Source organism: Lathyrus oleraceus, chromosome 6 (assembly GCF_024323335.1).
Source record: "Lathyrus oleraceus cultivar Zhongwan6 chromosome 6, CAAS_Psat_ZW6_1.0, whole genome shotgun sequence".
Lineage (NCBI taxonomy): Eukaryota > Viridiplantae > Streptophyta > Magnoliopsida > Fabales > Fabaceae > Lathyrus > Lathyrus oleraceus.
The window spans coordinates 239,149,082-239,162,583 of NC_066584.1; the positions used below are offsets into that span (position 1 = coordinate 239,149,082).

General features: G+C 36.7%; 1 protein-coding gene and 1 long non-coding RNA gene across 2 annotated transcripts; one reads left to right on the forward strand and one right to left on the reverse strand.

Moving 5' to 3' along the window:
- Positions 1 to 640: 640 nt before the first annotated feature.
- LOC127092776 (pentatricopeptide repeat-containing protein At1g80270, mitochondrial) lies at positions 641 to 5,599 on the reverse strand. The gene is made up of 3 exons (XM_051031669.1): positions 5,421 to 5,599; positions 4,550 to 5,111; positions 641 to 2,190 (listed from the first exon to the last, which is right to left on the reverse strand). The coding sequence occupies exons 1-3, from the start codon at positions 5,459 to 5,461 to the stop codon at positions 946 to 948; spliced, it is 1,848 nt and encodes a 615-aa protein (XP_050887626.1). The 5' UTR covers positions 5,462 to 5,599; the 3' UTR covers positions 641 to 945.
- Positions 5,600 to 10,861: 5,262 nt separating this feature from the next.
- LOC127092777 (uncharacterized) lies at positions 10,862 to 12,927 on the forward strand. Its single transcript, XR_007792281.1, has 2 exons — positions 10,862 to 11,263; positions 12,605 to 12,927. It is a non-coding gene; the product is annotated as an uncharacterized LOC127092777 (long non-coding RNA).
- Positions 12,928 to 13,502: the final 575 nt, after the last annotated feature.

Consider the following 13,502-nt stretch of genomic DNA (forward strand, 5'->3'; position numbering starts at 1 on the left):
ATGGATGCTGTTATCCGGATTCTGAGATACATCAAATGTGCTCCAGGAAAAGGTCTAGTGTATGAAAATAAAGGACATACTCAGATAGTTGGATACTCCGATGCTGATTGGGCATGGTCACCCATTGATAGACGATCCACCTCTGGGTATTGTGTACTTGTTGGAGGAAACCTTATATCCTGGAAAAGTAAGAAACAAAACGTAGTTGCAAGATCAAGCGCCGAGGCAGAGTATAGGGCCATGGCCATGGCAACATGTGAACTTATTTGGTTAAAACAATTGCTCAAGGAACTTCAAATTGAAGAAGCACGACCAATGACACTTATTTGTGATAATCAAGCCGCATTGCACATTGCTTCAAATCCAGTCTTCCATGAGAGGACCAAACATATTGAGATAGATTGTCACTTTATCAGAGAGAAAATTGAATCAGGTGACATCGTCACAAACTTTGTCAACTCTAATGATCAATTGGCAGACGTGTTTACAAAATCTCTGCGAAATCCCAGAACTAATTATATTTGTAACAAGCTTGGTGCATTTGACTTATATGCTCAAGCTTGAGGGGGAGTGTTGATATTTGTAAATATAGTATTAAGAATATTTGTATATCGAATAGTCCCACATCGACTATATCATGTAATTAATTATAATCTCTCTATATATAATAAAGTCTCCGTAGTGCTTTTCAAAACACACGGTATATTCAAATGTCTCTTAGTCTCTTGTATTTCAACAAGATTATTATACACCCAAAATCAAATAACAAAAGCTCACATTTTTCTAAGAAATGGAGAAAATATCTACTCTCATAAAACCTATTTAAGCAGTATTTAGTACAACACAAAATATTTGAATTTGGGAAGTCCAATCTTAACACATCAAACTAATTGATAATAGTTGCATTTGAAAAGTAGAAGAACAAGACAGAATATGCTAGTTTTCTCAATCAAGTAAATCAGAAACTGGAGTTTTCCTAAATGGATCAACTTGAGCCAATTGTTCAGATAAAGATCTGTTGGGAAATATGTTATCAGCTTTCATCCTCTCCCTGATCCCGTATGCCGGAAGTTTGGCGTTTTTATAAGCCTGTGCTAGAGAATTGAACGGAGTTATTCTAGAAATATAACCAGCTTGTCTCATTCGATAGAAAATCTTCTCTGCGTTATGGACGTCGCCCCTCTTTGCATACTGCTCCATAACAGTCATATAAGTAGTAAACAATGGCCTCATCCTTTTCTGCTGTAGTGCCTTCTGCAAAACAGAGTCTGCCTTTTCGACTTCCCCGGACTGAACATAAAGTGACACAAGTGCATCCCAGGTCAATGGACCAATAACACACCCGCTATCTCCCATTTTTTTAATAAGATCCTTACCCTTGATTAGCATCTTATTCCTTGTATAAATTTTCAGTAGTACTGAGTAATTCTTGGCGCTAAGTTTCCATTTATTTGACATCATCTCAAAAACTTCTTCTGCTTCTTCAATTTTCTTCAACCTTCCCCAAGCTTCAACTGCAGCAAGGCAATCCTCAACCCGAGGCTTTGACTCACAAACCTTCCAAATTCTCTCGACTTCATCAGCCCTCCCCAGAATTGCATAAAGGCGAAGCAAAGTTGGGCATACCCACAAATTATCTTTCAAGTTTTCACCTTCAATCCCCTTCAATATAGCTTCAGTTTTCTCTGTAAGCCCGGCTGAGGCATAATGCCTAGCCAAGGTTGCCTGTGTTTGATGGTCTAGTTCAACACCTTCTGCTTTCATTGTTTCAACAATTTGATCCATTCCATCAATATCATTAGACAGACCCTTCACGTCTATTAAAATTTTATAAGTAAAAGGAGAAGGTTTGACATTCTCCTTTTCCATCATCAGTAACACATCAGCTATTTTCTTCTTGTCAATCCTCTTATAAATTAGAAGCAACTGGTTACAAGCAAATGGTGTAATAGGAAAATCTAACTCCCTCATTTTGTTAAATATTTCCTCAGTTTTCTTCAAATTGTTCAAACTCGCACAGTTAGCTAGTAATGTTCTGTAAAGTAACTCTCCTTTGAAAGATTTTGGAACATGCTCCATGTATTTTTCTGCATTTGGTAGGCCACGCAATTTGGCAATCAGATCAAGCTTAGAAGCATACTCTCTATCAGTAAATTCAAGCTTTTTGTTTGACTCTAGCCAATCCAAGACCTACAGTTACGACCATGGAAAGAAAAAAGAAAAAAATTACATTATAAAACATAATATTGTAAAACCAGAAACATAAACAAGGTAAAAAATATACATTAACAATAACAAAGTAATACATAAAATATTAATTCAAGAGGTGTCATAAAAAAATATTTTGTTTCTTTGTTGACACACCTTGGACACACCATAGCCTCTTTTCTATGGAAATTAAAAAAAAAATCAACAAAAAGTGTGTCCTTTGTTTTTTATACTAGCAGTGGCTATGTGTCTGTGTCAAAGTCTATGCTTCATTCAATTATAAATAATAATTAAACTAAAAAACATGTGTTAACAAATCATAACCCTTTTGCATCATTGCAAAAATCCATGTGCAAGGAACAAAAGTGTGGACAAAAAAATATAGAAGACTAAAAGTCGAAGAATAACTTATCGACTAAAAAAGAAATTAAAAAAAAATTATATGGATAAAAATAAATTAACCCAAGAAAATAAGAACAGAAACAAAGATGTGCTTAAATCTGATACAAGAGATTGGGCTCAAGTGGTTGATGAGCTCCACTTAGGATGAATCATTTGGAAGAATCTGAGTTGGAATCCTGGATGGAACAATTCTTAGCCGGGCTTTGCTTACCTCCTGAACGAACTCCATATTACTGGTGCTCTCTTCCCATGAGAACCCAAGGGTTAACACCGAAAAAAATCAGAAGAGTGAGAGAGAGGGGAAGGGGGAGCTGAGAATGAATTTTTTTGGAACCAACCCATCAGATAGGATGCATGAATCAGCAGAAGGTGAACAGCAATCAACATGTTGCTTTATTGGCCAGAAAAATAACCATAACCGGACAGAAGAAGGTCAAACAAGTAGACATGGCTGAAAAAATAAGTGGGATGCTGAAAATAGGAAGTTTGGCTGAAAGTTCAACAGAGGTGGGGCGGTGTGGTTTCGTCCAACAGCATAACAGAAAGAAGAGTAAAGTGGAGCTTGTGTATCTAATATTGACTTTTAGCAGCCAACCTGCAATGGCCACACAATCAAAACACAGGATAATAATTTTTATGGTGCATGGAGGCCCCCCTAAAAGCATGATAGGCGATGTACTCTAACAAATTCAACTGTCGATCATATCAGAAGCTGACTCTAATAACAGAATGTAAGCCGCTTCTGGTTTAAACATACAGCAATACAGTTACTAATACATATGGTAAGTGCAACTAGTTTGCAGTGGTGAGAATGCTATTGTGATGGTGTGCAATGCAAGTGTTGAGGGCAACTTCGGCTACAAAAACAATGAACTCGGTAAGTCACAACAACCGCGAGTGTGGTTCTTGACTCACCTGTAGCAACCTTCAAGACCATTTGATAGATGTACTTCATGGATGGGGTTTGAAGAACAAGCAGCAGGTTTGGAGGAACAAGATTTGGAAGTGAGGATTTGGCACCTCTAGAGTGAGTTGCTCGCTTGAAACAGTAAGGGGGTAATATCAATTGTTGATGAATATATTGATGGTTGATATTATATGCACAGTTAGGGGTGGCAAACGGGCATGCCCGCCCCGTTTAGGTCCGCCCCGCAAAAACAGGGACGGGGCAGGGCAAGCATATTTGAGGGTGCGGGCCTAAAACCTTGCCCCGCCCCGCATAAAAGTGAGGACGGGCCCACGGGCATTGAGAACCTTTTAGGCCTAAAAATTACAAAATTGTATGAAAAAACCCCGTGCCCGCAAAAGCACACAAAAAATGGGGTGGGGCAGGGCGGGCAAATCAAAGGGTGCGGGCCTAAAACTTTGACTCGTCCTGCGAAAAAGTGCTGGTAAAACGGACATGCCCGACGGGCCGTGCCTGTTTTGCCACCCATATGCACAGTCATAACAAATCATGGATAGTAGAAATATCATCAGTTGATTTTCTCACTTTACTAACTAGTTCGCTATAGACGTGAACTGCGCCGTTATTCCTTCTCTTTTCGCGACCAGCCTCTGCACCACGGCGCTCTCCCGGGACAGCGCCGTTATCAGCTGCTATTGACTTCTCTGATATATACAACATATTAAGTTTAAAACTACAGACCATTTATTTCAACATCTCACACAATGGTGACCTAGTTTCTCTCTACCTCTAACAACTGAAATACCATTTCCTATGGTCAATTAACTTTCCTTTTTTATTCATTTACAGGCATTCTCAACACATATTCAAACTATGTAAGATGGGACTCTACCATCTTTTCTATAACAGAAACAACCATAATTTTTCTCTAACAATTGTATTTCTAAACCTATTACTCATCTATTGTAACATACTCATCTCTTCAATGCTAAGTTTACTATCTTAACATAAATATAAGTTTGATTCATTTACCTGCAAAGCCTTTCCAAACATTTTACGCTTTCGAAGATTAAGCAAGGCCGACGAGATCTCTTTCCTGCTTAATTCTTTCCCTTTTGCAACCCACTTGTCCAGAGCAGAATCAACAGATAAACCCGAAACATTTACAATAGCCTTAAATAGTTCAGACCGACTCTTTCCACTCTCTGATTTTTTCTCAGCTGGATCACTCTCGGTATCCGACAACTCCAGCTCATCTCGTGGTTTCCCACCATCCTCGTCACCATCCAACAGGTCTGTTTCAGAATCAACGCTATCTCCATCTGCATCCAGCTCAGTCAACTGATCTTCAATCTCCATGGCATCATCATCGTCATCTTTCGTGCTACTAGCATCAGCTTGTGATGAAAGTTCACGCCTGCTCACAGTAAATTTCTGGAAAGCATTACCTGTGCGGTAAAAAGTGTGACCCTTTGACAGAAATCTAGCATGTATGATTTGATGAGAATCAGGAACAGCGTCCTCGTATTCAACCAAAGTGTTTGGCATTAATTTGACACGAGAAGTTCCGACATTATTACTAAGAGCTTGGTTTCTACAAACAATGCACAATAAATAATTAGCAAAAACTCTTGCATTTGTGTAACAAAAAAATCAGCAACTATCACTCAAATTCATAAAACTATGCACACAGTGCGGTGATTGATCGTAATAGTCAATCAGAAACCGCTACAGAAGTGTTAATAATTGATATAGATGCTAAAATATAAAAATAAAAGTACTGAAACAGGTTATGAATGGAAAATGAAAGAAAAGAAAAATGATGCAGAAGGAAGGGTTAGAAGTAATCGGTGAAGGTCTGGAAATGGTGATGATGAGGATGATGGTGGAAGAATGGGATTACCTTAAGCTGAGGCGAATCGAAGTTCGACGAAGAGCCCACATGGTTAGAGAAGAGGGGAAATGAGCGACGATGAAAAGCTCAATGCTTAAACCCTAAAAACTAACCTAAACCGCAAAACCCTTTTACTCTTATTTATTATCTCCTGCTTCCTCGCTGCTAAATTACGATAAAACCTTCCTTCAAAACTCAAAAGTAACTATTCATTCTTTTATTAAGTAAAAGATATATGATATCTCAATATTATCATTTTAAGGAGGGTCAATTTAGATGTTTGAGTTTAAAAGTCAAGTTCATAAAACTTTACCTCGTATCCCTACAAATAAATTTTTTTGACTAAAATATCCTCATATAAATAGGATATATTTTTCAGAAATTGAAGTTTTTTTCATTTGCGCTTGAAGACTTCCGGAACATACATTTTTGGGATTTTTTGGCATTGTAAACCGGAACACTAAGAGTAAGTCTTATGGTTCACATATTGTATACCGGAACATTTATCTAAAGTCTTCTGGTTCGCTGCATTTTGGGGGCATTGAACCGGAAGTCTTTTAGAAAGTCTTCCGGTTTGGTTGACTGTATACCGGAATTCTTTCTTAAAGACTTTCGGTTTTGATGAACTAAACCGGAACTCTTTTAAGAAGTGTTTCGGTAGTCAACCTTGTTTTTTTTTCGCTTGTGCGTCTTTTTTTTTTAATTTTTTTAATTTTTTCTTTTTTAATTTTTAATTATTTTGTTATAATATTTTTTTGTAGTGGTTCGAAGACGAGGTGCATATGGTAGGATTCCAGACCGCACTTTAGGCCGGGGCGCATCTTCATCTGCAGCAGAGCCGACTGAATATCCAGGAGGGTCGTACGATACGTCTCTTTTGGTGAAGTACGAGCATCATGTTGCTCGCCATTTATGGTTTTGTGAGATAAATAAACGGGATATATTTGAAAATGAATAATAGTTGAATATTTTATATTGTGTTTTCTAATATGTGTTTTAATTGTTTTTAGGAAAGAGGTCCGAAGAAAGAGTTAAAGGTTGTTGGACATGGACTGAAGTTGACATCTAGGGTTTCACTGGCTCTTCCACAACCTGTGGAGAGTTAGGTATCTAGATTTGGTTTATCTTCACTTCAGAGAACTAGTCTGAACAAGATATACATAAATCTAGTATCTGCATTTGTGCAAAGATGGCATCTAGAGACATCTTCATTTCACATGCCGTTTGGTGAAATGAGCATTACTTTAGATGACGTCTCATGTCTGCTTCACTTGCCCATCAGGGGTATCTTCTAGAGTCCTTAGGATGTCACGGAAGAGGTAGCTGTTGAACTTGATGTTGACTATTTAGGAGTGTCACAGGGTGAGGCACAATCACATGTTCGTAGCTACAGAGGTTCGTATTATAAGTTGGAGTGGTTATACGATTTATTCGTACAACATAGAGCTGCTTCCAGCTGGGCATATGCGACCAGAGCATATCTGTTGATGTTGGTGGGTTCCACCATTTTTGCCGACAAGACCTTTACACTTGTCGAGGCACAATACCTTCTACTGTTTACAGACTTAGATAGATGTTCGGGATATAGTTGGGGAGCAGCTGCACTGGTTACCCTATACAGATATCTTTGAGATGCGTCCATGTTCAGTTGCAAACAGCTCGGTGGATATCCTACTCTCCTACATGTATATAATTTAATTTTGTTTATTAAGTGTTGGATTCATTTTATAAAGTATGTTAACTTAATTTATTTTATTTATTATGTTTTTATTTTGTAACAGTGCTGGATTCACGAGTACTTTCCAACTGTTGGAAAAAGAGGGGAGAATTGGAAACCAGCTGATAACCGGGGTCTTCCTCGAGCGATGAGATGGTCCTATAGGCAAGGAGTCTTGAAGGTTGATGATTTACGACCTATTTTGGACGAGCTGACACATGTTGACGTCATATGGCGTCCATTTGAGGATCATAGAGCATGGTCTCAGTTTGATGAGTTATGTCTCTACAGGGGGTGTTTGAAGTGGGGTGACACAGTTGTTCCATACTTGCCTGACAGATGTTTACGTTAGTTTGGGTACATGTAGTATGTTCCATCCCCACCTCTTGATTGTATGATGGCGACTGATATTGATGTTGATTGGATTGGTTACCATCAGAGCGTTATCGCTGTGATCCGTCCAACTACCCTGGCCACCACTCCATCTGATGTAGAAGATGGTTATCTGGAGACAGGTTAATGCCGAAAAGGAAGATCCACAGTTTGCTGATTTATTTGAAGCTTTGCATATTTCTCGTTCACATTGATTTATGTATTAAGTTTTAGAACTGAATATAATAGACATAATATAAAATTCATGTTTTGATTACATATTCATGTTTTGAGTACATATTCATGCTAATATAGGCATAAGTAATTGTCAATGTTTTAGACGTCCTGCAAATCCTAACATCCAAGACGTTGCTGTATGAGAACGAAACTTCCTCCAATCTAATGTGACTGGTGGCAACGGAAACCCCTCTTTCATGTTAACCTGATAAAGTGAAATAATTAAAATGTTAAGTCATATAAAATATTAAGTGAAATAATTAAAATATTAAGTCATATAAAATAACTTGTCATACAAAATACGTACCTGAACCCAATGATTTTGGTTAACAAAACGAATGCAATAAATAGAGACATTTGGTGAATGTGAACTTGTCATAGGAAAGAAAGTCATGCACGGATTTCCTAAATAGACAAGTACAACATTATAGCGATTCGCTATCAAGTAACCCATATCTGATAGAGTCAACCATTTTTCAGGTGGCTGTGAACCAAAGGATTCTATCATCAAAGATTCTCTCACTTCTGACAACCGATTAGAAAATTGAGATGCCTTATCAACATACTCATGATACGAAGGGTCCCTATAAACATCATATTATGCTGGTTTTTTCCCTTTCTTCTTCACTCCTCCTTTGGTTTTTAGTTTCTCGGGTGGTGGACACAATGGAGTCATTGTTGGGTATGCTAGTTCACATACCATACTCTTTAATGCCTTTTTTCCAATAACATCTAATGACCTAAATCGTTTCCACAATTCATCCATTGCACAAGTCATATCCACCTCTGATCCATCATCTGCACCTACCTCTAACTCAACTTCCATAGTTAGTTTTCTCCAATGAACATGAACAACATTTATGGGTATCGGTATACCACCTAGTGCGTATCTTCCTAACTCACAAGCACAAGGTAACCCATAAGATGTTTTAAGAGTACAACCACATACTATTAGTTCCAACATAATCAACTCTCAATAACTCTTCAGCAATACGTCTCAAAGCAGCTCGAGATACGGAACCACGCAAATAACCATAAAAGGGACTTATGTGCGCATGCTCAACTTCATAAAAACTCTTTTGAAAATAAGCTCTAATGTTTCCCAATTGTAATCTCAAGTTGTTATTCATAGCTTCCCAACATTTGACCATGTCACTTATACTGTTTCCTAACATCTGCTTTAACTTCTAATGAGCATATTCAACCCTAAAAATATTGAAAATAACACATAAAAAATACATACAAATAACACATAAAAATACATTGAAAATAACACATAAAAAATTATAACACGTACCGATTAGTCGTTGTGTTACCCAAATGTAGCACTCGATTAATCTATGCTCCAACAAATCTATGTCTATGTGGAGTCAACCATGTGTCTTTCACATAATTAATAAACCCACTATAATCAACACATGCTTGCTCAAGTTGATGCAACTGTTGACCATACTCAACCTCATCACTAACCCAAACAACTTCCATCCATAATGTGTCTATCGTCTTTTGCAGGTCATTCACCACATGTTGTTTGCATTTGGCACCAACGTTTTTGTTAATGTGAAATCTACATAGCAAATTAATCGACCTGGGAAACACAATTTCAATTGCTTTCATCAAAGCAAGATCTCTATCTGTCAAAATCACTTGTGAACACAAGTCTTTCTTCACAAACAACTCTTTTAGTTTCTCCAATACCCAGCAAAAAATTTATGTCTGCTCAGACTCCATATACGCAAATGCAACAGCAAAAGCCAACTCGGTTGATGTCATGCCAACAATTTCAAACAAAGATTGTCTATATTTGTTTGTCTTGTAGGTGCTATCCATAACTAACACACCCGGAAAAATATTCAACAACTTAATTGAATCAAGATGGGCCCAAAATATATCTCTCACAACTTCCGAGTCATCCTTTTTTTCTACTCCAATACACATAGCCTGCATCCTCAATAAGCTTAAACAAATGTTGTATCTCACTTCTAGGACCTCTTATCTCTTTTTGTATCACACTCTTATGCTTGTATATTTGCGTAATCCGAGTGACATTCTCAGGATCTCGGTCTTGCAAGGAAAGCAATATGTGTCTAGGTGGTACATGTCACTTTGTCAAATCAGCGACATGTTGCTTCTCATTTGTGGTCAACCTACCAATAAAGGAATGACCTTCTAATCTATCAGGTAAACCATGATTATGTAACCCACATTTTACATCAATCTTCCAACCAGACCCATCTTTCGCAGGAGTCGACCTGATTTTAAATGGGCATCCACATTTCTTGGACGCACTTTGAGTTCCACTATCAGTACTCTTGTGTTTCCCACCTTTATCACAACCAAATATTAATTTGTTACTTCTCCCTCTCTTTCCTATTTCAGTATCTGAACGACTGATAATAACAGTTACTTTATTATTGATTCCAACCTCTTTAATCCATTTGATCACCTCTTCTCGTGTACTAAATCTTTCAGTCGTTATAAACGCATCAGAAGTATCTACACATATTTGGGAAATATTTTCCATTCCTGCACAATAAAAAAGTTTTAAAAAAAATCTTTAAAAAAAATACAAACCGGAAGTCTTCAAAAAAGAGTTCCGGAATACATAAAACACAAATCGGAAGACTTCTTCAAAGAGTTCTGGTATGTGTCACTTTGTTTACCGGAACTCTTTCAGTAAGTGTTCTAGAACGTGCGTTTTTATTAAAGAACCGGAACTCTTTCTTGAAGTCTTCCGGTTCACTAATTGGTGTGTTCCGGATGTCTTTTGTGAAGTCTTCCAGTTTGGAAAAAATACATACTTGAAGTCTTTTTTCAGGAGTTCCGGTGCGATAGTGAAATGTGTAATATTTTGAAGTTTCAACTGAATGGTAAAAATGAAATGATAAATTGATTAAAACCAATTAAGAATAAAATTGATATTTTTTAAAAATTATAGGGATATAAGGCTAAACATAGGGACACGAAGTAAAATTTTCGGGAGGGATATGCATAATAGAATCCATGGGGTTATAGTAAAGGTAAGGCCCATGGGGTTATAGTAAAGGTAAGGCCCGGTGAAGCTAGCAATGTGTGGAGGGATTTCAATCAACGTAGTTCATTCTTTCCCTTCCACGTTGTAATATGTTAGCTCTTTTTTCCTCTCAAACATTCTACACACAGAGAAATGCTCTGTCGTGTCGGAAATTGCTTCCGACGGTAGGGCTCCACCAATATAAGAAAAACTGCCATTAAAATAATTGTCTCGTTATCCCTTGTCCTCTTAAAACTCCCTCAGATTTTCAAATAGAAGCAACGAGTGTACGAACCTTAAATATCAAATCATAAATTAAATAAAGGAGGAGGGGGAATCTAAGCCAGCAACCATAGGGCTTTGATTCCCCTCAATGGAAGTTACATTATGGTGAAGATATTGAAGTAAATGGAGCTAGAGAAGGATGGATTTGAGGCTAACAAACTCGGGAAAGCTGGGGTGGGGTTGTTTACAGTTAGGGTAGACGTTATGGTTAAATGATTTGATGAAGAAGTTAGTTAAAATCATCTAAGTCTGTTAGTTTTGTTAAAAGTTGTTAGTGGAATTGAACTGGAGTTAGTTATAGTTAGGAATGTTAGTTGTTAGTTCTAACACTGTTAAATATGTTAGAAGATGTTAGTTGAATTGAAGTTAGTGAATTAGATGGTGGTTTGGATCAGTTATAAACTTCTAGTTATGAATGAGTTAACTAGTTATGTTAGGATTGGAAGTTAGGATAATTATGAAGCTGACAGTTGAGTTGTAATTTGTTTGAATGTGAATGAGCTCTCATGTTGGTTAAAACTAGGAGTTGACTTCTTGAAACTAGGAACATTAACATGAATTTGAATTAGTGTTATTGAATTGTTGTTAAAAACTAGCTTGAGGCAAACAGTTAGTGAACTGGGAGTTATTTTCTTGGATTTTGAAGTTAGTAAAGTCATGAGAAATGAGCTGTTATGGGATATATGAACCACCTGTTATGTTAGTGATCTTAACAGTGTTAGTGCTCTGTTAGATGCAATTAGATTGAGAATTGTTAAGTTAGTTATGAGGTCTAACAGTTATAGTTAAAGTTAGGATAGTTTTGAGTTGGATCTTTTGAATAATGTTAATGAACAAGTAGAAATTGTTATGTTAAAATGAAATGTTAGATTATCCATGATTAGTTTGACAAAACAGTTAGTTATTTTTTAAAAAAGAGTTAGTAGATTGTGTTAGAATTGTCATGGAATGTGTTGGATACTATGTGAATTGGAGAATGTATTGTTAGTAATAGTTGTTATGCTTTAGTGCACTAGTCTATAAATCACTTGGTTAGAATGTTAGTGAATTGTTACAGGTATGACATTAGTTCATATGCTTCGAATTGAATGTTATGTAAATTGAAGCAAATTGTTAATGTAATGTGATGGATGGAAATAGGCAGTGAGAAATGGGTAATGTCAGTTGTGATACTAATGTAGTGTATTGTACTTGACTTTTTTTTCTATTACTGGTTTGAAATGGGACTGAATTGGTGCAGCTGAGGTGTTTTGTAAACTAATTAGAAGGGCTTCTGTGATATTTGGAATTAGTTGTTTTGGATGTATTGGCATATGAGTTGGTGAATTGATCTTAGCAGTCTTGTTGTATTGTGTGGCTATTGTATGAATGTGTATAGGTCATGGCATGTGTATGCATTAAGTGTGTGTAAATAGTAAGTGTGCTAAGTCTTTGTTGTGTATGTGTGTGGTCATGTGAATGCAAATTAGTTCATGGATATTGGCTTGACTTTGTATTTGCGTATGTGCTTATGTATTGGAATTGGATGAGATGTACATTGGCTTACATGTCGGAATTTTGTTCTTGTAGGGTTAATGTGCATAAGGTTGAATGACCAAGGCTCATTTATGATATGTTTAAAGCATGGCATCAAGAGGAATTTTATGGAATATACCAAGCATATGAAGCAATCATTGAAGACTTGACTTGGAGGCACGCAAAATGGGAGATTCATGAGGGTGTAGAAACAAGTAGGATAGGATAGTCAGTTGACTTTGGTCAAGTATTTGACTAAAAAGTCAATAGTTGACCAAAAGTCAATTGTAGGTTAAAGATGTAATTTTTTGTAGGTTTGGTTTGGATTCTTTTATAATGTATTTGGATGTTATTAAAATGAAAATAGCCTCCTGAAATGAATTGTGTGAGTAACTTGTGATTTAAGAAAGATATTTTACCTCAAAAAAAAAATGAATTTGAATTTGATCTTGTATGAGCTCTTGAATGAATCTTGGATTTAATTCTCTTGATCACCTGAATGAAGTGTTGTGCCATGAATCAAACAAATCAAATATCAAGATAATCCCTAAGTAACCTCAATATCCAATGTCATGATGTCGTCAACATAACCAAAAGCATATACCAAAGATTAGGGTTCCACAAGCCAATGTAACCTAATCTCATAAATTTGATTCCCAAGTATGTCATAGAAGAAACCCTAGCCCATGAAGCTTGAAAAGGCACTTGTCATGATTCAAACACTTGTGTCTTAAATAACAAACCTTTGAATCAATGAAGCTTGTCTAAAAATGAAATTGTAAATGAATATCCTAAATGATTATGAATATGCAGATGAAGTGAGGATATGAGCCATATAAAAAATGGCAAAAAGAGTAGGGCAAATTTTGGGGGATGACAGTTATGATAATGAAATGCTCATATTTATGTATGAACAATTGGGTATGTGATCACTGGAACATTCTGATTAGAC